This window comes from Petromyzon marinus, unplaced genomic scaffold (assembly GCF_048934315.1).
Source record: "Petromyzon marinus isolate PM22_M1 ecotype Great Lakes invasive population unplaced genomic scaffold, UKy_Petmar_22M1.pri1.0 PM_G_Scaffold_36, whole genome shotgun sequence".
Lineage (NCBI taxonomy): Eukaryota > Metazoa > Chordata > Hyperoartia > Petromyzontiformes > Petromyzontidae > Petromyzon > Petromyzon marinus.
This window is the reverse complement of record NW_027422939.1, coordinates 1,870,439-1,894,357: the sequence shown is the minus strand read 5'-3', so window position 1 is coordinate 1,894,357 and position 23,919 is coordinate 1,870,439. Positions and strand designations below refer to the sequence as shown.

The 23,919-nt window shown below is 50.4% G+C and overlaps 1 protein-coding gene across 1 annotated transcript in view; it reads right to left on the bottom strand.

The window, feature by feature from the left end:
* Window positions 1-711: 711 nt before the first annotated feature.
* LOC142915886 (uncharacterized) overlaps window positions 712-23,919 on the bottom strand; it is a 26,961-nt gene continuing 3,753 nt past the window's right edge. The window contains exons 2-8 of the mRNA XM_076061524.1: window positions 20,171-21,966; window positions 11,353-11,459; window positions 10,260-10,444; window positions 8,256-8,337; window positions 3,679-3,863; window positions 2,425-2,506; window positions 712-1,163 (exon numbers count right to left, since the gene is read on the bottom strand). Of these exons, the coding sequence (XP_075917639.1) occupies window positions 990-1,163; window positions 2,425-2,506; window positions 3,679-3,863; window positions 8,256-8,337; window positions 10,260-10,444; window positions 11,353-11,459; window positions 20,171-21,938 (2,583 nt within the window). The 5' untranslated portion in view covers window positions 21,939-21,966 and the 3' untranslated portion in view covers window positions 712-989. The remainder of the gene's footprint in view (window positions 1,164-2,424; window positions 2,507-3,678; window positions 3,864-8,255; window positions 8,338-10,259; window positions 10,445-11,352; window positions 11,460-20,170; window positions 21,967-23,919) is intronic.

The window sequence follows — 23,919 nt, the reverse complement described above, 5'->3', positions numbered from 1 at the left end:
TAACCACCACCATAACCACCACCACCATCATAACCACCACCACCATCATGACCACCACCACAATCATAACCACCACCACCATCATAACCACCACCACCATCATGACCACCACCACCATCATAACCACCACCACCATAACCACCACCATCATAACCACCACCATCATAACCACCACCACCATAACCACCACCATAACCACCACCACCATCATGACCACCATCATAACCACCACCACCATCATAACCACCACCACCATCATAACCACCACCATCATAACCACCACCACCATAACCACCACCATCACCATAACCAACACCACCATCATAACCACCACCACCATCATGACCACCACCATAACCACCACCACCATCATAACCACCACCATAACCACCACCATCATAACTACCATCATAACCACCATCACTATAACCACCAACATCACCATAACCACCATCATAACCACCATCATGACCACCACCACCATCATAACCACCACCACCATAACCACCACCATAACCACCACCACCATCATAACCACCACCATAACCACCACCATCATAACCACCACCATAACCACCACCATCACCACCATCATAACCGCCACCACCACCATAACCACCACCACCATCATAACCACCACCACCATAACCACCATCATAACCACCACCACCATAACCACCACCATCATAACCACCACCATAACCACCACCATCATAACCACCACCATAACCACCACCACCATAACCACCACCATCACCACCACCATAACCACTACCACCATAACAACCACCACCACCGAGCTGTGCCGAGCGGTTCACTTGTGCGGCGATGTTTAAGGAGCGGTCGAGTGCGGCGACGTCGTTACAGACGAGGGCCTATTTCAGGACGGCTCGTAGAAGCAGCAGCAGCGGCGGCGGCGGCCGTGGTCGTCCCCGTCGCCACAATCACCAACACCGTCGTCACCGTCGCCACAATCACCAACACCGTCGTCACCGTCGCCGCCGCCACCGCCACCAGGGATGCGTGGGCACCGACGGTGCGAGCGGCGGCGCTTGAGAGCTCCGCAACCGGCGGGATGCTGGCGGGGGGTGGCCGGGCGGCGGGGCCAACCGGCGGGTAACCACCAGGAGCTCCCCCCCCCGCTCGCTTGAGGCCGGGTCGACCTAGGGGAGGCCCGGGTGCCGTTCAGATAATCCCCGTCACTGTTACAGCGACGGATGAACTTCGACCTTTGAATTGATGCCGTGGTGCAGGAACGGTGCAGGAGGGGGGAGGAGAATGGGGAAGGAGGAGGGTGGGGGTGGTGGTGCAGGTGATGGGGGTTGGACGAGGTGGAGTAGATGGAGGTGCAGGAGGTGGGGTGGATGGAGGTGGAGTAGATGGAGGTAGAGTGGATGGAGGTGCAGGAGGTGGAGTGGATGGAGGTGGAGTGGATGGAGGTGGAGTAGATGGAGGTGGAGTGGATGGAGGTGGAGTCGATAGAGGTGCAGGAGGTGGAGTAGATGCAGGTGGAGTAGATGGAGGTGGAGTAGATGGAGTAGATGCAGGTGGAGTAGATTCAGGTGGAGTAGATGGAGGTGGAGTAGATGGAGGTGGAGTAGATGGAGGTGCAGTAGATGGAGGTGGAGTAGATGGAGGTGGAGTGGATGGAGGTGGAGTGGATGGAGGTGGAGTAGATGGAGGTGGAGTAGATGGAGGTGCAGGAGGTGGAGTAGATCGAGGTGGAGTAGATGGAGGTGCAGGAGGTGGAGTAGATGGAGGTGGAGTAGATGGAGGTGGAGTAGATGGAGGTGGAGTGGATGGAGGTGGAGTAGATGGAGGTGGAGTAGATGGAGGTGGAGTAGATGCAGGTGGAGTAGATGGAGGTGGAGTGGATGCAGGTGGAGTAGATGGAGGTGGAGTAGATGCAGGTGGAGTAGATGGAGGTGGAGTGGATGGAGGTGGAGTAGATGGAGGTGGAGTAGATGCAGGTGGAGTAGATGGAGGTGGAGTGGATGGAGGTGGAGTAGATGGAAGTGGAGTAGATGCAGGTGGAGCGGATGGAGGTGGAGTAGATGGAGGTGGAGTTAATGGAGGTGGAGTAGATGGAGGTGGAGTGGATGGAGGTGGAGTAGATGGAGGTGGAGTAGATGCAGGTGGAGTAGATGGAGGTGGAGTGGATGGAGGTGGAGTAGATGGAGGTGGAGTAGATGCAGGTGGAGTAGATGCAGGTGGAGTGGATGGAGGTGGAGTAGATGGAGGTGCAGGAGGTGGAGTAGATGCAGGTGGAGTAGATGCAGGTGGAGTAGATGGAGGTGGAGTAGGTGCAGGTGGAGTTGATGCAGGTGGAGTAGATGGAGGTGGAGTAGATGCAAGTGGAGTAGATGGAGGTGGAGCGGATGGAGGTGGAGCGGATGGAGGTTCTGGTGTCTGTACGCCGGTCACCTTGGCGGTGCTGGCTCCCACGTGGGGGTTGGCAGAGCGCGTGTGGATCTCGCGCGTCTCCTGCTGCTGCTGCTGCCGCTGCCTGTAAATGTGGAGGCGGAGGTTTGGCCGCTGCTCTAACGACGGCACTACACGCACCTCTATGAGTCTCCATGAGTCTCTATGCGTCTCTATGTATCTCTATGAGTCTCTATGTATCTCTATGAGTCTCTCTGTATCTCTGAGTCTCTATGTATTACTGAGTCTCGATGTATCTCTGAGTCTCTATGTATCTTTACGAGTACGTATCTCTATGAGTCTCTCTGTATCTCTATGCATCTCTATGTGTCTCTTATGTATCTCTATGAGTCTCTATGTATCTCTATGCGTCTCGATGTATCTCTACGAATCTCTATGTATCTCTACGAGTCTCTATGCGTCTCTATGTATCTCTATGTATCTGTATGAGTCTCTCTGTATCTCTGAGTCTCTCTGTATCTCTGAGTCTCTATGTATCTCTACGAGTCTCTATGTAACTCTATTAGTCTCTCTATCTCTGAGTCTCTATGTATCTCTATGAGTCTCTATGTATCTCTATGAGTATGTATCTCTATGCGTCTCTATGTATCTCCATGAGTCTGTAAGTATATCTATGAGTCTATGTGTCTCTATGTATCTCCATGAGTCTATGTGTCTCTATGAGTCTCTATGCATCTCTATGTACCATAGAGACTCAGAGATACCTAGAGACTCATGGAGATACATAGAGACTCATGGAGATACATAGAGACTCATGGAGATACAGAGACTCCACACGACCACGGGGATTATCTATGCAACCTCCTGTAGACCAAGTGAGGTAGTCAACATCTCATAGCCACCGTGATGAGACACGTAGACTCCAAATATGCAGCAGCAGACATCGTCAGGATTGGTATCAAACCCACGACCTCCTGTACACCAGGCGAGGTAGTCAACATCTCATAGCCACCGTGATGATGATGACAGACGCAGACTCTAAATATACAGCAGCAGGCATCATCAGGATTGGTATCAAACCCACGACCTCCTGTACACCAGGCGAGGTAGTCAACATCTCATAGCCACCGTGGGTCCCATGAGTGTGAGGCGAGTCAAGAGCTGCAAGGCTGAACTTGTCCGTTCATCGACGTGGGATGGATGACGCCTCGCTTGGACGCTCTGTGGACGCTCACCATTCACCGCTCGACGCTCACCGCTCTCCGCAGACTCGCAGAGCGAGTCGATGCCAATTACCGGTTCATTGCGGCCGTGGCGGTGGTGACGGTGGTGGTGGTGGCCGTGGCGACGGTGACGCCGGTGGCCGTGGCAGGGGTGATGGCGTCCGTGGCGACGGCGTTCCTGGCTTCGGTGACGTGCGTCGTCCACGCCGCTTCCTGCTCCAGCCGTCGCCACTTGGCTCGTCGATTTTGGAACCAACCCTTGACGAGGACCGCAATAACAAAATCATCCAGCGGTGTGCGTGGTGTCTGTGTATGTCTACGTGTGTCTGTCTACGTGTGTGTGTGTGTGTCTACGTGTGTCTGTGTGTGTCTACGTGTGTCTGTGTGTGTCTGCGTGTGTCTGTCTGTGTCTGTGTGTCTACGTGTGTCCGGCAAAACAACCCCTTACCTCCTCGCGGTGCCGGACGGGCAACTCTGTCGTGGACAGTGCTGTGGGGGGAGGTCCAATTTTGATTGGCTCCTCCCCTCATGGCATATGTGTCCACCACAGGGGCTAAACGGGGGCTCTGGATGGGTGCGAGGGGCTGGTAACCCCTCCACCTTCAATTAATTACCACTAAACCACGAGTTAAACTGAAATATGTAACTAATAAGCTTGTGCCGGACGCCCCGGGGGGCCAGGCGTCTATGACGTCTCCTGACCAAACCCCAATTGGCGGAGCCAGGAGATTGAATATCTACCCTCGGGGCTCCTCCAGAAACAACGAAAAGCCACTACGGGTGGCCACGTGGAATGTTCGAATGCTCACTGCGGAGGAGAGGCTGCCACTCCTCTGTCGGGAGCTGGACCGGTACCGCCTGGATCTATGTGGCATTCAGGAGGTCCGGTGGACTGGCTCTGGCTCCTGCCACCATGAGGGGTGGACAGTCCTCTACTCGGGGCAGGAGACTGCCAACCAACAGGGAGTGGCTCTTCTTTTGAACAAAAGAATGAAGGGGGCGTGGGAGCGTGGCGGTGAGGTGTGGGAAGCTGTAAGCCCCAGGCTACTTTGGGCTCGCCTTCCCATCAACCGGAGGTGAGGAATGGTGGTCGTGGTTACTTATGCCCCCACCGAAGATGAACATCCGTGGAGGGATGCAGACAAAGCCGATGAGTCAGATGCCTTAAATGACCTGTCACAGGTGCTGGCTAAAGTGGCCCCTCGGGATAGAGTCATCATGCTGGGTGACTTCAATGCCCGAGTTGGTCATGATACTGGCACCTGGTCTGGAGTGATTGGAAGGCATGGGCCAGATCAGCTCAATAACAACGGTAGGAGGCTGCTAGATTTTTGTGCAGCCCATGGACTTGTAATTACCAACACGCTGTTCCGGCATCGGCGCATCCACACAACATCATGGATGCATGCCGGGTCCAAGCAAGAACATCTGCTGGACTACATAGTGACGGACCAGCGGATGCGAGCCCATGTCCTTGACACCAGGACCTACCGTGGAGCTGATCTGCCCTCTGACCATCGACTAGTCATCTGTAAGATGCGCCTGCCATTCTTCCACTCCGGTGGTGGGTGTACACCCAGGACCACATTCCAACCTAATGTGGCCTGGTCTCAGTTATCTGATGAAAGTTGCAAGCGAGAATTTCATCATCGCTTGCGGCTGGGATTGACATCGTCCCCGACTCCTCCTGATGTCGAGGGTAAATGGGCGAGGTTTAGGAGTGTGACTCATGCAGCTGCAATGGCTGCTTTGGGTATGCGGTCCAGACCTCCCCAGAGACCCTGGCTGACAGAGGAGGTGTTCAGGATGGTTGAGAAAAAGCGACAGGCCCACTGTCATCGGCTACAGAATCCCACGTCAGAGAATGAGGAGGCTTACCGCAGCCTTCGCTCGGAGGTTCGGAGAGCCGTGAGGCGCTGCAAGGATGGGTGGTGGTTGCGGGTTGCTGAGGAGATGGAGTCTGCCTCAGTGGCCCGTGATCACAAATCTCTATTTAACTCCATCAAAAAAGTAACCTGCAGCGCCACACCTATTACCATCATTAGGGGAAAAAACGGTGATCCAATCTCCGACCCCCAGGAACAGGTTTGCAGATTTGCTGAGCATTTCTGTGAGGTCCTGGGAGACGGAAAATCCCTCAGCCAGGAAAACATTGTGGCACAAAGTGAGGATGACCCTGCTGAGGCTGCGGTGCCTCAAATATTGGAAGAAGTCACCCCCTGTGAGTGGCTGGCTGAGGTGCCATCTGTTGAGGAAGTACTGAAGGCAATCCGGAGTCTGAGACCAGGAAAGGCAGTGGGCAGAGATGATCTCCCAAGCGAAATGCTGAGGGAGGGTGGCGTTTGTGCACAGACTGCCCTATATGACATCATAACAACGGTCTGGACCACTGGATGGGTTCCACAGGATTGGAAGGATGCCCTGGTGGTCCCCCTTTTTAAGAAGGGGGGACCGCACAGACTGTAACTACAGGGGCATCTCACTCCTCAGTGTGCCGGGAAAGGTCCTGGCAAGGATTATTCAGCATCGCCTTGCCAGTTACGCTGAGGAGAGGCTTGCGGAGCCCCAATGCGGTTTCAGGAAAGGGTGGTCCTGCACAGATGCCATATTTTCTGTCCGTCTGCTACAGCAGAGGTGTAGGGAATTCCAACAAGACCTACATCTCTGCTTTATTGACCTGGTCAAGGCCTATGATACCATCAGTAGGCCTGGGCTCTGGGTTGTTCTTCGTGCTTTTGGAGTACCTGACCCTCTGCTCACGATCATTAAGGACCTTCATGATGGTGAGCGGGCCCGGGTAAAACTATGTGGCCGGGAGTCAGAGCCATTCCCTGTACACCTTGGGGTGCGACAGGGATGTCCTCTGGCTCCCACATTGTTTAACATCTATTTTGACCACGTAGTTCGTGAAGCCTTCAATAGCTGTACCGGGGGAATCTCCATATGGTACAGATATAATGGGAGGCTGATCGATGCCCGGGTGCGGTCAAGGGATGGCTCCCTATTGCTCAACCACGTTATGTATGCTGATGATTTGGTAATAGCTGCTCATTCAGATGAGGAGTTGGAGACGCTGCTGCTGAGACTGGAGCGTGCCACTAAGAGGTGGGGCCTTACCATCAGCCCCACCAAAACTAAGCACCTGCCTGGGTATTTTGTACCATCGGACACTCCACCCCCACAACTCCCAATCGGTGATGGGGCAGTTGTGGAGAGAGTGGAGAGTTTCCCATACCTGGGCAGTGTGCTTATGACCGGCTCAAGGTTAACAGCAGAGGTCTCACTCCGAATCAGTCGAGCGGCAATATCTTTTCATCGGTTGCGTAACGCTGTGTGGAAGCTACCTGGTCTGTCGCTCCGCACTAAGCTTCAGGTCTTCTCGGCCACGGTCATTCCCTCCCTTCTCTACGCTTGCGAAACATGGACCCCCCTAATGGAACATCTTCGCCGGTTAAAAACATTTAGGCTGGCCTGCCTACGATCCATCCTGGGTTTAACCAGACTGGATTGTGTGAGGAGCTCACAAATCCTTGAAAGATCTGGGCAAGGTCCCATCGGTGAGCTCCTCCGGCGGGCAAGGCTGCAATGGCTGGGTCATGTAGCCCGCATGCCCAGCCACCGCATGCCGAAACAGCTTTTGTTCGGCCGGATTGAGGGGGCTAAGCGGGTGCGGCACGGGCTAGAGAAGAGATGGAGTGATGTGGTACAGGAGGACGTGGAACTGAGTGGACTTGCCGATGACTGGTACCAGCGGTGTCAAGATCGGCCTCTGTGGAGGAGGCGCGTGAAGGACGCTACTGGGCAGTTGGAGGTAGTCGCCCTCCAACAACAACGGAGGGCGGAGGAGCGACGCTCACAACAACGAGCGGAGTGCCGGGTGGCTAAAGCACAGCAGGTTGGCACAGTATGGGGCACAGGTGGTGCATCAGCCAGTCATCTCAGTCAGTCGACCCGTGGCACCTGGGTCTGCCCCGTGACCTCCTGCCAGCGGGCGTTCGACACTTCACATGGCCTCAGGGTGCACAAGCATCGTGGTGACGTCACCGGCACTTAGTGGAGAATGGCGGTTGTTGTTGTCTACGTGTGTCTACGTGTCTGTGTGTGTCTGTGTGTCTACATGTCTGTGTGTGTCTACGTGTGTCTGTGTGTCTGTGTGTGTCTGTGTGTGTCTACGTGTGTCTGTGTGTCTGTGTTTGTGTGTGTCTACGTGTGTCTCCGTGTGTCTGTGTGTCTACGTGTAGATGGAGGTGGAGTAGATGGAGGTGGAGTGGATGGAGGTGGAGTAGATGGAGGTGGAGTAGATGGAGTAGATGCAGGTGGAGTAGATGCAGGTGGAGTAGATGCAGGTGGAGCGGATGGAGGTGGAGCGGATGGAGGTGGAGTAGATGGAGGTGGAGTAGATGGAGGTGGAGCGGATGGAGGTGGAGTAGATGCAGGTGGAGTAGATGCAGGTGGAGCGGATGGAGGTGGAGTAGATGGAGGTGGAGTAGATGGAGGTGCAGGAGGTGGAGTAGATGCAGGTGGAGTAGATGCAGGTGCAGTAGATGCAGGTGGAGTGGATGCAGGTGGAGTAGATAGAGGTGGAGTAGATGCAGGTGGAGTAGATGCAGGTGGAGCGGATGGAGGTTCTGGTGTCTGTACGCCGGTCACCTTGGCGGTGCTGGCTCCCACGTGGGGGTTGGAGGAGCGCGTGTGGATCTCGCGTTTCACCTGCTGCTGCTGCTGCCGCTGCCTGTAAATGTGGAGGCGGAGGTTTGGCCGCTGCTCTAACGACGGCACTACACGCACCTCTATGAGTCTCCGTGAGTCTCTATGCGTCTCTATGTATCTCTATGAGTCTCTATGTATCTCTATGAGTCTCTTTGTATCTCTATGAGTCTCTCTATATCTCTATGTATCTCTATGAGTCTCTCTGTATCTCTATGAGTCTCTATGTATCTCTATGAGTCTCTCTGTATCTGAGTCTCTATGTATCTTTACGAGTCTCTCTGCATCTCTATGTATCTCTATGCATCTCGATGTATCTCTATGAGTCTCTATCTATCTCTATGCGTCTCGATGTATCTCTACGAGTCTCTATGTATCTCTATGAGTCTCTATGCGTCTCTATGTATCTCTATGAGTCTCTCTGTATCTCTGAGTCTCTCTGTATCTCTGAGTCTCTATGTATCTCTACGAGTCTCTATGTATCTCTATGAGTCTCTCTGTATCTCTAAGTCTCTATGTATCTCTACGAGTCTCCATGTATCGCTATGAGTATGTATCTCTATGCGTCTCTATGTATCTCCATGAGTCTGTAAGTATATCTATGAGTCTATGTGTCTCTATGCGTCTCTATGTATCTCCATGAGTCTATGTGTCTCTATGAGTCTCTATGCATCTCTATGTACTATAGAGACTCATAGAGATACCTAGAGACTCATGGAGATACATAGAGACTCATAGAGATACATAGAGACTCATAGAGATACATAGAGACTCATGGAGATACAGACTCCACGCGACCATGGGGATTATCTATGCAACCTCCTGTAGACCAAGTGAGGTAGTCAATATCTCATAACCACCGTGATGAGACACGCAGACTCCAAATATGCAGCAGCAGACATCGTCAGGGTTGGTATCAAACCCACGACCTCCTGTACACCAGGCGAGGTAGTCAACATCTCATAGCCACCGTGATGATGATGACAGACGCAGACTCTAAATATACAGCAGCAGACATCGTCAGGATTGGTATCAAACCCACGACCTCCTGTACACCAGGCGAGGTAGTCAACATCTCATAGCCACCGTGATGATGACAGACGCAGACTCTAAATATACAGCAGCAGGCATCGTCAGGGTTGGTATCAAACCCACGACCTCCTGTAGACCAAGCGAGGTAGTCAACATATCATAGCCACCGTGATGATGATGATGATGACAGACGCAGACTCTAAATATACAGCAGCAGGCATCGTCAGGATTGGTATCAAACCCACGACCTCCTGTACACCAGGCGAGGTAGTCAACATCTCATAGCCACCGTGATGATGATGACAGACGCAGACTCTAAATATACAGCAGCAGGCATCGTCAGGATTGGTATCAAACCCACGACCTCCTGTACACCAGGCGAGGTAGTCAACATCTCATAGCCACCGTGATGATGATGACAGACGCCGACTCCAAATATATAGCAGCAGACATCGTCAGGATTGGTATTAAACCCACGACCTCCTGTACACCAGGCGAGGTAGTCAACATCTCATAGCCACCGTGATGATGACAGACGCAGACTCTAAATATACAGCAGCAGGCATCATCAGGGTTGGTATCAAACCCACGACCTCCTGTACACCAGGCGAGGTAGTCAACATCTCATAGCCACCGTGATGATGACAGACGCAGACTCTAAATATACAGCAGCAGGCATCATCAGGGTTGGTATCAAACCCACGACCTCCTGTACACCAGGCGAGGTAGTCAACATCTCATAGCCACCGTGGGTCCCATGAGTGTGAGGCGAGTCAAGAGCTGCAAGGCTGAACTTGTCCGTTCATTGACGTGGGATGGATGACGCCTCGCTTGGACGCTCTGTGGACGCTCACCATTCACCGCTCGACGCTCACCGCTCTCCGCAGACCCGCAGAGCGAGCCGATGCCAATTACCGGTTCATTGCGGCCGTGGCGGTGGTGACGGTGGTGGTGGTGGCCGTGGCGACGGTGACGCTGGTGGCCGTGGCGGGGGTGATGGCGTCCGTGGCGACAGCGTTCCTGGCTTCGGTGACGTGCGTCGTCCACGCCGCTTCCTGCTCCAGCCGTCGCCACTTGGCTCGTCGGTTTTGGAACCAATTCTTGACGAGAACCGCAATAACAAAATCATCCAGCGGTGTGCGTGGTGTCTGTGTGTGTCTACGTGTGTCTGTGTGTGTCTGCGTGTGTCTGTGTCTGTGTGTCTACGTGTGTCTCCGTGTGTCTACGTGTCTGTGTGTGTCTACGTGTCTCCGTGTCTACGTGTGTCTGTCTACGTGTGTCTGTGTGTTTGTGTGTCTACGTGTCTCCGTGTGTCTGTGTCTACGTGTGTCTGTGTGTGTCTACGTGTCTGTGTGTGTCTGCGTGTGTCTGTCTGTGTCTGTGTGTCTACGTGTGTCTACGTGTGTCTGTGTGTCTGTGTGTCTACATATGTCTGTGTGTCTACGTGTGTCTGTGTGTGTCTGTATGTGTCTGTGTGTGTGTGTCTACGTGTGTCTGTGTCTGTAGTGTAGCGGTTAGCGCGCTGCGCTATGAACCTGGCGACCCGGGTTCGATTCCCAACACCAGTGACGATTATCTGAACCGGTCCCGGGCCTCCCCTAGGTCGACTCAGCCTCAAATGAGTACCTGGAGCGGTGTGTAAACATCGCCACTAGGGAGACAAAGGCGGTCAGGCGTGGTGCTGGCCACCCACCCCCTCGTGTACTGTTCCGGCCTTCATAGGTGCTCGCTAACAGCACTTGCCCCTACAGTCTGTTAAGGCTATATGGGGGATCTTTGTGTGTGTCTACGTGTGTCTTCGTGTGTCTGTGTGTCTACGTGTCTGTGTCTACGTGTTTGTCTACGTGTGTCTGTGTGTGTCTACGTGTGTCTGTGTGTGCGATGGTCTAGCAACCAGACATGACCACCGTCTCCAGTAAGATCGGTCACTAAAGCCAACGACTACTTCTGCTCCTCCCACCCTAGCGTTGAGGTTACCACCACGTGGTTGGTGGGGGGGGGGACTTACCTTGACCTTCCACACCGAGATGTTGGTGGCAAGAGCGAGCATGAGCTGTCGATGTAGGTCCGGGTAGGGCTCGTCCACGAATGCCTCCTCCAGCCGGGCAAGCTGAGCTGCGCTCCGTCAGGGGTTTAGACCGTTAAAATCTCTTCCCGTCCGGGACATCGTAAAAAAAAAAATCACGCGGGAGATTTGGTTTAGAGCGCAGGGGCGAGAGTCTCGGTCGCCCGTCGAGTTTGTCAGTGGCCGACGACGAGCAAGATGGGGGGGGGACGCGGGGTGCGGAGGTTGGGAAGGGGTGGTGGGGGAGGTTGGTGATAGGGAGAGGGGTGAGGCGAGGTGGATGGTGGGGGAGGGTGGTGAGGGTGGGTGGTGGAATCAACTGAATCAATTGTGAATTGTCCTCGCCAATTCAGCATCAGAATATCCATACTTCAGCAGCGGAAGGGGGAAGCCGAAGAGCTGTGAAGCTCTTAGTGCATCACAGATGTCCAGTAGTAGGGGCCATGGGGTAAGAACGTTACAACAGAGACAAATATCCCCCGCCGTGTCGCCTGTGGCAGACTTAGGGGCGAGTGCTGGTAGTGGCGAGTAGCAGCACCCATGAAGGGCGGCACGACACAGCAGAGGGTGGATGGCTCACACCACCACGCCTTAGTCTCCCCGGCAGCAACGTTCACTACATACCGCCGCACCAGGTACTCATTTGAGGCTGAATCGACCTAGGGGATGCCCGTTGACCGGTTCAGACAATCGTCACCCGGTGGCGTTGGTGGCCGTGAGCAGGAATCAAAACCCCGGCTCGCCGGGTCGCTAGTGCAGCGAAGCGCCGAACCGTTACCACGCCACAACAACTACGGCGACGAGGCAGCGACACGCAAACAGGACGGGAGTGCAGCGTGTGTGGCACGGGTGGCCACGTCGCTCAGCGGTAGCAACGTCGCGCCAACGACGGGGTCGGGGAATCGGAATCTTTAAGCCGCGGCGGGAGGAATCCAAAGGGCCGCAAAGTGCTTCGCGCGTCACGGATGTCCAGCTTTTTAAGTGATGAAATTAAATATTTTTTTTGCATTTATATATATACCGGGGACTACCTCTACTTACGAATGAGTCAGGTTCCAGAGATCTGTGTTCGTAAGTCGATTTATCCAACTTTACTCCTCTAGATTTGTACGGCATGTACATCTACATCTGCGGAACGTGAAGAACCAGTGGCATCTACATCTGCAGAACGTGAAGAACATATTTAATTTCATCACAGTACTACTATACATGACACTACTATACACACTACGCTACTATATACTACATTACTATATACACTACACTACGATACACACTACACTACTATATACAACACTACTATACATATTACAATACTATATACACTACTATACACACTACACTACCATAGACACTATACTACTATACACACGACGCTACTATATACATTACTATTTACACTACACTACTATATACACATTACTATACATATTACAATATTATAAACACTACTATTCACACTACACGACTATACACACTACACTATACAGGGACTTACCTCTACTTACGAACGAGTTAGGTTCCAGAGGGTCTGTGTTCGTAGATGTAGATGCCACTGGTTGTTCACGTTATGCAGCTGTAGATGTCACTGGTTCTTCACGTTCTGCAGATGTAGATGCCACTGGTTGTAGGAAACATGATGCCTTGAATAAAGGTGTCAGTTTTTGTGCCAGTTAAAAGGGTAAAACCTATTCCTATATCTTGCTACTGGCAAAGGAGGTCTCATGCCACTGGTTGTTCACATTCTGCAGATGAAGATGTCATTGGTTCTTCGCGTTCTGCAGATGTAGATACCACTGGTTATTAACGTTCTGCAGATGTAGATGCCACTGGTTCTTCGTGTTCTGCAGATGTAGATGCGAATGGTTCTTCATATTCTACATATGTAGATGCCAATGGTTCTTCATATTCTAAAGATGTAGATGTCACTGGTTCTTCACGTTCTGCAGATGTAGATGCCATTGGTTCTTCGCGTTCTGCAGATGTAGATACCACTGGTTCTTAACGTTCTGCAGATGTAGATGCCACTGGTTCTTCGTGTTCTGCAGATGTAGATGCGAATGGTTCTTCATATTCTACATATGTAGATGCCAATGGTTCTTCATATTCTAAAGATGTAGATGCCACTGGTTCTTCACGTTCTGCAGATGTAGATGCCACTGGTTCTTCACGTTCTGCAGATGTAGATGCCACTGATTCTTCACGTTCTGCAGATGTAGATGCCACTGGTTCTTCATGTTCTACAGATGTAGATGCCACTGGATCTTCATGTTCTGCAGATGTAGATGCCATTGGTTCTTCACGTTCTGCAGATGTAGATGCTACTGGTTCTTCACGTTCTAGAGATGTAGATGCCACTGTTTCTTCACGTTCTGCAGATGTAGATGCCACTGGTTCTTCACGTTCTGCAGATGTAGATACCACTGGTTCTTAACGTTCTGCAGATGTAGATGCCACTGGTTCTTCGTGTTCTGCAGATGTAGATGCCAATGGTTCTTCATATTCTAAAGATGTAGATGCCACTGGTTCTTCACGTTCTGCAGATGTAGATGCCACTGGTTCTTCACGTTCTGCAGATGTAGATGCCACTGATTCTTCACGTTCTGCAGATGTAGATGCCACTGGTTCTTCATGTTCTACAGATGTAGATGCCACTGGTTCTTCATGTTCTGCAGATGTAGATGCCATTGGTTCTTCACGTTCTGCAGATGTAGATGCTACTGGTTCTTCACGTTCTGCAGATGTAGATGCCACTGGTTCTTCATGTTCTACAGATGTAGATGCCACTGGATCTTCATGTTCTGCAGATGTAGATGCCATTGGTTCTTCACGTTCTGCAGATGTAGATGCTACTGGTTCTTCACGTTCTAGAGATGTAGATGCCACTGTTTCTTCACGTTCTGCAGATGTAGATACCACTGGTTCTTAACGTTCTGCAGATGTAGATGCCACTGGTTCTTCGTGTTCTGCAGATGTAGATGCGAATGGTTCTTCATATTCTACAGATGTAGATGCCAATGGTTCTTCATATTCTAAAGATGTAGATGCCACTGGTTCTTCACGTTCTGCAGATGTAGATGCCACTGGTTCTTCACGTTCTGCAGATGTAGATGCCACTGATTCTTCACGTTCTGCAGATGTAGATGCCACTGGTTCTTCATGTTCTACAGATGTAGATGCCACTGGTTCTTCATGTTCTGCAGATGTAGATGCCATTGGTTCTTCACGTTCTGCAGATGTAGATGCTACTGGTTCTTCACGTTCTGCAGATGTAGATGCCACTGGTTCTTCATGTTCTACAGATGTAGATGCCACTGGATCTTCATGTTCTGCAGATGTAGATGCCATTGGTTCTTCACGTTCTGCAGATGTAGATGCTACTGGTTCTTCACGTTCTAGAGATGTAGATGCCACTGTTTCTTCACGTTCTGCAGATGTAGATACCACTGGTTCTTAACGTTCTGCAGATGTAGATGCCACTGGTTCTTCGTGTTCTGCAGATGTAGATGCGAATGGTTCTTCATATTCTACAGATGTAGATGCCAATGGTTCTTCATATTCTAAAGATGTAGATGCCACTGGTTCTTCACGTTCTGCAGATGTAGATGCCACTGGTTCTTCACGTTCTGCAGATGTAGATGCCACTGATTCTTCACGTTCTGCAGATGTAGATGCCACTGGTTCTTCATGTTCTACAGATGTAGATGCCACTGGATCTTCATGTTCTGCAGATGTAGATGCCATTGGTTCTTCACGTTCTGCAGATGTAGATGCTACTGGTTCTTCACGTTCTAGAGATGTAGATGCCACTGTTTCTTCACGTTCTGCAGATGTAGATGCCACTGGTTCTTCACGTTCTGCAGATGTAGATACCACTGGTTCTTAACGTTCTGCAGATGTAGATGCCACTGGTTCTTCGTGTTCTGCAGATGTAGATGCCAATGGTTCTTCATATTCTAAAGATGTAGATGCCACTGGTTCTTCACGTTCTGCAGATGTAGATGCCACTGGTTCTTCACGTTCTGCAGATGTAGATGCCACTGATTCTTCACGTTCTGCAGATGTAGATGCCACTGGTTCTTCATGTTCTACAGATGTAGATGCCACTGGTTCTTCATGTTCTGCAGATGTAGATGCCATTGGTTCTTCACGTTCTGCAGATGTAGATGCTACTGGTTCTTCACGTTCTGCAGATGTAGATGCCACTGGTTCTTCATGTTCTACAGATGTAGATGCCACTGGATCTTCATGTTCTGCAGATGTAGATGCCATTGGTTCTTCACGTTCTGCAGATGTAGATGCTACTGGTTCTTCACGTTCTAGAGATGTAGATGCCACTGTTTCTTCACGTTCTGCAGATGTAGATGCCACTGGTTCTTCACGTTCTGCAGATGTAGATACCACTGGTTCTTAACGTTCTGCAGATGTAGATGCCACTGGTTCTTCGTGTTCTGCAGATGTAGATGCCAATGGTTTCTCATATTCTAAAGATGTAGATGCCACTGGTTCTTCACGTTCTGCAGATGTAGATGCCACTGGTTCTTCACGTTCTGCAGATGTAGATGCCACTGATTCTTCACGTTCTGCAGATGTAGATGCCACTGGTTCTTCATGTTCTACAGATGTAGATGCCACTGGTTCTTCATGTTCTGCAGATGTAGATGCCATTGGTTCTTCACGTTCTGCAGATGTAGATGCTACTGGTTCTTCACGTTCTAGAGATGTAGATGCCACTGTTTCTTCACGTTCTGCAGATGTAGATGCCACTGGTTCTTCACGTTCTGCAGATGTAGATGCCAATGGTTCTTCACGTTCTGCAGATGTAGATGCCACTGGTTCTTCACGTTCTGCAGATGTACATGCCACTGGTTCTTCATGTTCTGTAGATGTAGATGCCACTGGTTCTTCACGTTCTACAGATTAGATGCCACTCGTTCTACATTTTCTGTAGATGTAGATCCCACTGGTTCTACATGTTCTGTAGATGTAGATGCCACTGATTCTTCACGTTCTACAGATGTAGATGCCACTGGATCTTCACGTTTTGTAGATGTAGATGCCACTGGTCTTCGTGTTCTACAGATGTAGATGCCACTGGTTCATCACGTTCTGCAGATGTAGATGCCACTGGTTTTTCATGTTCTGCAGCTGTAGATGCCACTGCTTATTCACGTTCTACTGATGTGGATGCCACTGGTTCTTTACGTTCGGCAGATGTAGATGCCAATGGTTCTTCACGTTCTGCAGATGTAGATGCCACTGGTTCTTCATATTCTATAGATGTAGATGCCACTGGTTCTTCACGTTCTGCAGATGTAGATGCCACTGGTTCTTCATGTTCTGCAGATGTAGATGACACTGGTTCTTCACGTTCTGCAGATGTAGATGCCACTGGTTCTTAATGTTCTGCAGATGTAGATGACACTGGTTCTTCACGTTTTGCAGATGTAGATGCCACTGGTTCTTTATATTCTACAGATGTAGATGCCACTGATTCTTCACATTCTGCAGATGTAGATGTCACTGGTTCTTCACGTTCTGCAGATGTAGATGCCACTGGTTCTACATGTTCTGCAGATGTAGATGCCACTAGTTTTTCATATTCTGCAGCTGTAGATGCCACTGCTTATTCACGTTCTACTGATGTGGATGCCACTGGTTCTTTATGTTCGGCAGATGTAGATGCCAATGGTTCTTCACGTTCTGCAGATGTAGATGCCACTGGTTCTTCATATTCTATAGATGTAGATGCCACTGGTTCTTCACGTTCTGCAGATGTAGATGCCACTGGTTCTTCATGTTCTGCAGATGTAGATGACACTGGTTCTTCACGTTCTGCAGATGTAGATGCCACTGATTCTTCATGTTCTGCAGATGTAGATGACACTGGTTCTTCACGTTTTGCAGATGTAGATGCCACTGGTTCTTTATATTCTACAGATGTAGATGCCACTGGTTCTTCACATTCTGCAGATGTAGATGCCACTGGTTCTTCACGTTCTGCAGATGTAGATGCCACTGGTTCTACATGTTCTGCAGATGTAGATGCCACTGGTTCTTCATGTTCTGCAGATGTAGATGCCACTGGTTCTTCACGTTCTGCAGATGTAGATGCCACTGGTTCTTCACGTTCTGCAGATGTAGATGCCACTGGTTCTTCACGTTCTGCAGATGTAGATGCCACTGCTTCTTCATAGTCTACAGATGTAGATGCCACTGGTTCTTCACGTTCTGCAGATGTAGATGCCACTGATCCTACATGTTCTGCAGCTGTAGATGCCACTGGTTCTTCACGTTCTGCAGATGTAGATGCCACTGGTTCATCACGTTCTGCAGATGTAGATGCCACTGGTTCACGTTCCTCATATGTAGATGCCACTGGTTCTTCACGTTCTGCAGATGTAGATGCCAATGGTTTTTCCTGTTCTGCAGCTGTAGATGCCACTGGTTATTCACGTTCTACTGATGTGGATGCCACTGGTTCTTAACGTTCAGCAGATGTAGATTCCAATGGTTCTTCACGTTCTGCAGATGTAGATACCAATGGTTCTTCATGTTCTGCAAATGTAGATGCCACTGGTTCTTCATTTTCTATATATGTAGATGCCACTGGTTTTACATGTTCTACAGATGTAGATGTCACTGGTTATTCACGTTCAACAGATGTACAGTGAGGGAAAAAAGTATTTGATCCCCTGCTGATTTTGTACCTTTGCCCACTAACAAAGAAATGATCAGTCTATAATTTTAATGGTAGGTTTATTTGAACAGTGAGAGACAGAATAACAAAAAACTCCGAAAAACGCACGTCAAAAATGTTATAAATTGATTTGTATTTTAATGAGGGAAATAAGTATTTGACCCCTCTGCAAAACATGATTTAGTACTTGGTGGCAAAACCCTTGTTGGCAATCACAGAGGTCAGACGTTTCTTGTAGTTGGCCACCACGTTTGCACACATCTCAGGAGGGATTTTGTCCCACTCCTCTTTGCAGATCTTCTCCAAGTCATTAAGGTTTCGAGGCTGACGTTTGGAAACTCGAACCTTCAGCTCCCTCCACAGATTTCCTATGGGATTAAGGTCTGGAGACTGGCTAGGCCACTCCAGGACCTTAATGTGCTTCTTCTTGAGCCACTCCTTTGTTGCCTTGGCCGTGTGTTTTGGGTCATTGTCATGCTGGAATACCAATCCACGACCCATTTTCAATGCTCTGGCTGAGGGAACGAGGTTCTCACCCAAGATTTGACGGTACATGGCCCCGTCCATCGTTCCTTTGATGTGGTGAAGTTGTCCTGTCCCCTTAGCAGAAAAACACCCCCAAAGCATGTTTCCACCTCCATGTTTGACGGTGGGGATGGTGTTCTTGGGGTCATAGGCAGCATTCCTCCTCCTCCAAACACGGCGAGTTGAGTTGATGCCAAAGAGCTCCATTTTGGTCTCATCTGACCACAACACTTTCACCCAGTTGTCCTCTGAATGATTCAGATGTTCATTGGCAAACTTTCTTGAGCAGGGGGACCTTGCGGGTGCTGCAGGATTTCAGTCCTTCACGACATAGTGTGTTACCAATTGTTTTCTTAGTGACTATGGTCCCAGCTGCCTTGAGATCATTGACAATATCCTCCTGTGTAGTTCTGGGATGATTCCTCACCGTTCTCATGATCATTGCAACTCCACGAGGTGAGATCTTGCATGGAGCCCCAGGCCGAGGGAGATTGACAGATCTTTTGTGTTTCTTCCATTTGCGAATAATCACACCAACTGTTGTCACCTTCTCACCAAGCTGCTTGGCAATGGTCTTGTAGCCCATTCCAGCCTTGTGTAGGTCTGCAATCGTGTCCCTGACATCCTTGGAGAGCTCTTTGGTCTTGGCCATGGTGGAGAGTTTGGAATCTGATTGATTGATTGCTTCTGTGGACAGGTGTGCTCCTAATCTCAGCTCGTTACCTGTATAAAAGACACCTGGAGCCAGAAATCTTTCTGCTTGAGAGGGGGTCAAATACTTATTTCCCTCATTAAAATGCAAATCAATTTATAACATTTTTGACATGCGTTTTTCTGCATTTTGTTGTTGTTATTCTGTCTCTCACTGTTCAAATAAACCTAGCATTAAAATTATAGACTGATCATTTCTTTGTCAGTGGGCAAACGTACAAAATCAGCAGGGGATCAAATACTTTTTTTCCCTCGCTGTAGATGCCACCACCACCATCTGTTGCACGCCGGTTGAACTTACGACTCTCGGTACGAGCAGCTGCAAGTGGACATACGGACCAGGTTTGTTCGCATCTCTGAAAGTTCGTAAGTCGAATGTTCATAAGTAAGGAAGTCCCTGTAGTAATGTTCGTACATAGAGTACATGCTGTGATGTCCGTAGGTAGGGGAATCCACGTCGTAGCGCTCTTAAGTATGGGAATCTCTGAAGTAATGTTCGTAAGTAGGGGCGTCTCTATAGTAATGCTTGTAAACAGGGGCGTCTTGCGGTAATGTAAGGGAATCCCTGCAGCAGTGATAGTAAATAGAAGAATCCCTCTGGCGATGTTCATAAGGGAGTATCTGCAGTAATGATTGTAAGTAGGGAAGTCCTCGCAGTAATGTTCATAAGTAGGGGATTATCTGAAGTGATGTTTGTAAGTAGAGGAGTTCCCTGCCTTGGTGATTGGCTTCACTTCTCCTCCATCTTGCACCCCGAGTCAAACGGAAACCGCCAAAACAACCGACGCCGTCGCTGCGACCGCTACCGTCACCGTGTACACATACGCCGAGTGAAGACGCTCCTGGCTCGCTGTTTCCTCTCCTTGGGCGGCTCCGCGGCCTCGGCTGCAACCTCCCCAGAGCCTCGGCGGGGACTGTCATCCGCAGGCCGCCCCCCGGCGTGCGTCCCCGGATGGCTCGGGGGCGCGGGGGGGAGACCGGCCGGCACCGGCGGCGGCTGGCCCCGTGCCGCCCGGCACGACTCCTCCCAAAGCCGCCGGCGCTGCCGGCCGGCGTCGGGCGAGCGCCACGAGGAGGAGGCGGCGGCGGCCTCCGCGTCGTCGAATCGTGAGAGACCGCACCCCGCCGGGCCGACGGGAAGAAACGCGCCCCACGGGTTCCGCACGATTTGACGGACGCCGCCGACGAGAGGCCGCGCCGGCTCCGAGCTCGCGCCAGGGTGGACCGGCGGAGCTCCGCCTCGGCTCGCGAGCTCCGCAGCGGAGGCCCGGCCGGCGTCCCGTCGCGGCCCCCCAAGGTTCCGCCGAGGGGGAGGTCGGCCCACCGCTCGCGTCCCCGCGCCCAAGGCGGCGGCCGCGAGACGACAAGCGCCGCCGACCCCGGCCCCGACCCCGGCCTCCTCCTCGGCGTGGGCGTCCCCCCCGCGGAAAGAGGTGCCCCGCCGAGCGTCCTCAAACGGCTCGCCCGGAGCGCCGGGGCCGCAGGGAGACGCGGCCGCGACCTCCCCGGGGCTATCGTCGTCGTCCCCGCCGCCGCCGCCACGCCAGGCGTTTTCTATCAGCTTGAAAATAACGAGATCCGACTCTGTCCAGGAGGAGCCCCCTCGGGTCACGTCGTCGATGGCCTCCGAGGGGAGACCTCCGAGAGTCGACGACGTCGAAGTGGAGGCGGTGGAGGTCACGGCGGAGGCGACGTCAAAGATCCGTTCCCAGGGGTCCCCTCCGTCGGAACACGGCAAAGCCTCGTCTCCAATCGACTCCATGGGAGAGCACTTGTAGCCTACGTCCTCCACCTCGTCTAACTCATCACACGGGACACGCTCCCCCACCTCGTCTAACTCATCACACGGGACACGCTCCCCCACCTCGTCTAACTCATCACACGGGACACACTCCCCCACCTTGTCAAACTCATCCCACAAGACACGCTCCCCCACCTTGTCAAACTCATCCCACAGGATACGCTGCACTTCATCTTCCACCTCGTCTAACTCATCCCACGGGACACGCTCCCCCACCTCGTCTAATTCATCACATGGGACACGCTCCCCCACCTCGTCTAACTCATCACACGGGACACGCTCCCCCACCTTGTCTAACTCATCACGCGGGACACGCTCCTCCACCTTGTCAAACTCATCCCACGGGACACGCTCCCCCACCTTGTCAAACTCATCCCACAGGATACGCTGCACTTCATCTTCCACCTCGTCTAACTCATCCCACGGGACACGCTCCCCCACCTCGTCTAACTCATCACATGGGACACGCTCCCCCACCTTGTCAAACGCATCCCACAGGACACGCTCCCCCACCTCGTCTAACTCATCACACAGGACACGCTGCACCTCATCGTCCAGCTTGTCGAACTCATCCCACGAGGCACACTCCAGCTTGTCTAACTCATCCCACGGGTCACGTTCCACCTGCTGTCCCTCCTCCTTTTCCTCCGCCTCTTCCTCCTCCACCTCCTCCTCTTTCTCCTCCACCACCACACAAAGCCCTTCCAAGGTAACGCTCCGCTGGGCTAAGTGGAGCTGGGTGTGAGCGCCGCCGCCGACGTGGTGAGTCTCCACGTCGTCTGGAAGATCCATTGCTTCAACATTCACGGCATTCTCTTTCCTGGGGGGCGGGGGGTTTGTTTAAAATAAAATATAAGAGTTATTATCATACTCTTGGTAAAGTCATGTAGGTAAAAAATAAAACAACAAAAATCACGACGTTTCGGCCACAACACAAGCAGCCTTCATCAGGTGAAGGGACCAGACTTTCTCGAGGACAGCGCTGGAGTGAAACACAGCCACGCTCAGACCGTGACCTTTAAGCTGCGTGAGAGTAATTAAGGTGCCTTGTCATTATCTGTATCGTTATAATATCTTTATCACGATTATCCGTATTATCAGTATCTGTATCATTGTCATTATCTGTATCATTATAATATCTTTATCACAATTATCCGTATTATCAGTATCCGTATCAGTCATTATCTGTATCGTTATAATATTTTTATCACGATTGTCTGTATTATCAGTATCCGTATCATTGTCATTATCTATATCGTTATATCTTTATCACGATTGTCCGTATTATCAGTATCCGTATCATTGTCATTATCTGTAACGTTATAATATCTTTATCACGATTATCCGTATTATCAGTATCCGTATCATTGTCATTATCTGTTTTGTTATAATATATTTATAACGATCATCTGTATTATCAGTATCCGTATCATTGCTATCATCATTACGATTATCATAAATTGTTAAAATTATCCTTGTTATCCTTATTGTTCATTATTGTTAATGTTATCATTGTTACCATTATTGTTCTTAATCTGTCATGATAATTATCATTATTAAACGAGGTCATTTAATATTCTTGGGTCTTTCGGTAAAGTCACTTAGATAGGTTCAAAGAAAATAACAAAAAAATGTTTTGTGTTAAAAAAATATTTTTGTTATTTCAAAATCAGTGAAGTTGTTAACAACACTTTAGGTGGGTAAACAAATTAAAGATTAAAGATGAATCTTGGAAAACATAAACCAAATAATGATTATTAGAGTTAAGCCAAGGGTCACCCAGAGGAGATGGAGCGTGATGGGTTGATCACGGGACCGAGAGAAAAGGATTCCATAGAGGAAGCCTATCGGCCGCCTTTTTTCCCAGCCACATGCGGTAGAAATAAAACGACAAAGGGAGAGAACACGACTCCCACCGAGATAGACAAAGGCAACACCCGACCGCGAAGGAAGGAGCCAGGCCTTGATGAGACATCTCATCACCACAATAAAATAGAACAAACACACATACATCAGACGAAATAGGACAAAACTCAGCAACAAGAATAAGTCTTCTTTGGTTCTTTCGGTAAAGTCACGTAGAATGAGAATAAAACAATAAATTAATAAAATAAAATAACACAATAAAATTCTCACGACGTTTCGGCCACAACACAAGTGGCTTTCATCAGGTGAAGGGACGAGACTGTCTCGAGGACAGCGCTGGAGCGAACACAGCCAAGCTCAGACCGCGACCTTTAAGCTGTGTGAGAAGAAACAGAGCGCCTTGACAAAGGAATTAGCATTTGGTATTACCTTAGAGTCGCGGCATCTCTTCAGAAAGGTGAGAGACTCGATTAGTTGAGCCATCTTATCCCGGAGTCTGTTGAATGATCTTAAGGTTATGTGGAATCCCTCCCCGTAGAGGCGGTTAAATTTCGATTTAAAGCTGCGACTCTAAGGTAATACCAAATGCTAATTCCTTTGTCAAGGCGCTCTGTTTCTTCTCACACAGCTTAAAGGTCGCGGTCTGAGCTTGGCTGTGTTCGCTCCAGCGCTGTCCTCCAGACAGTCTCGTCCCTTCACCTGATGAAGGCCACTTGTGTTGTGGCCGAAACGTCGTGAGAATTTTATTGTGTTATTTTATTTTATTAATTTATTATTTTATTCTCATTCTACGTGACTTTACCGAAAGAACCAAAGAAGATGAATCCTTGCAGTCACGAAAGCCTTAAAGAATAAGTTGACATTATAGGAATCTACACACTCGCTACGATAAAAAAACAGACTACAA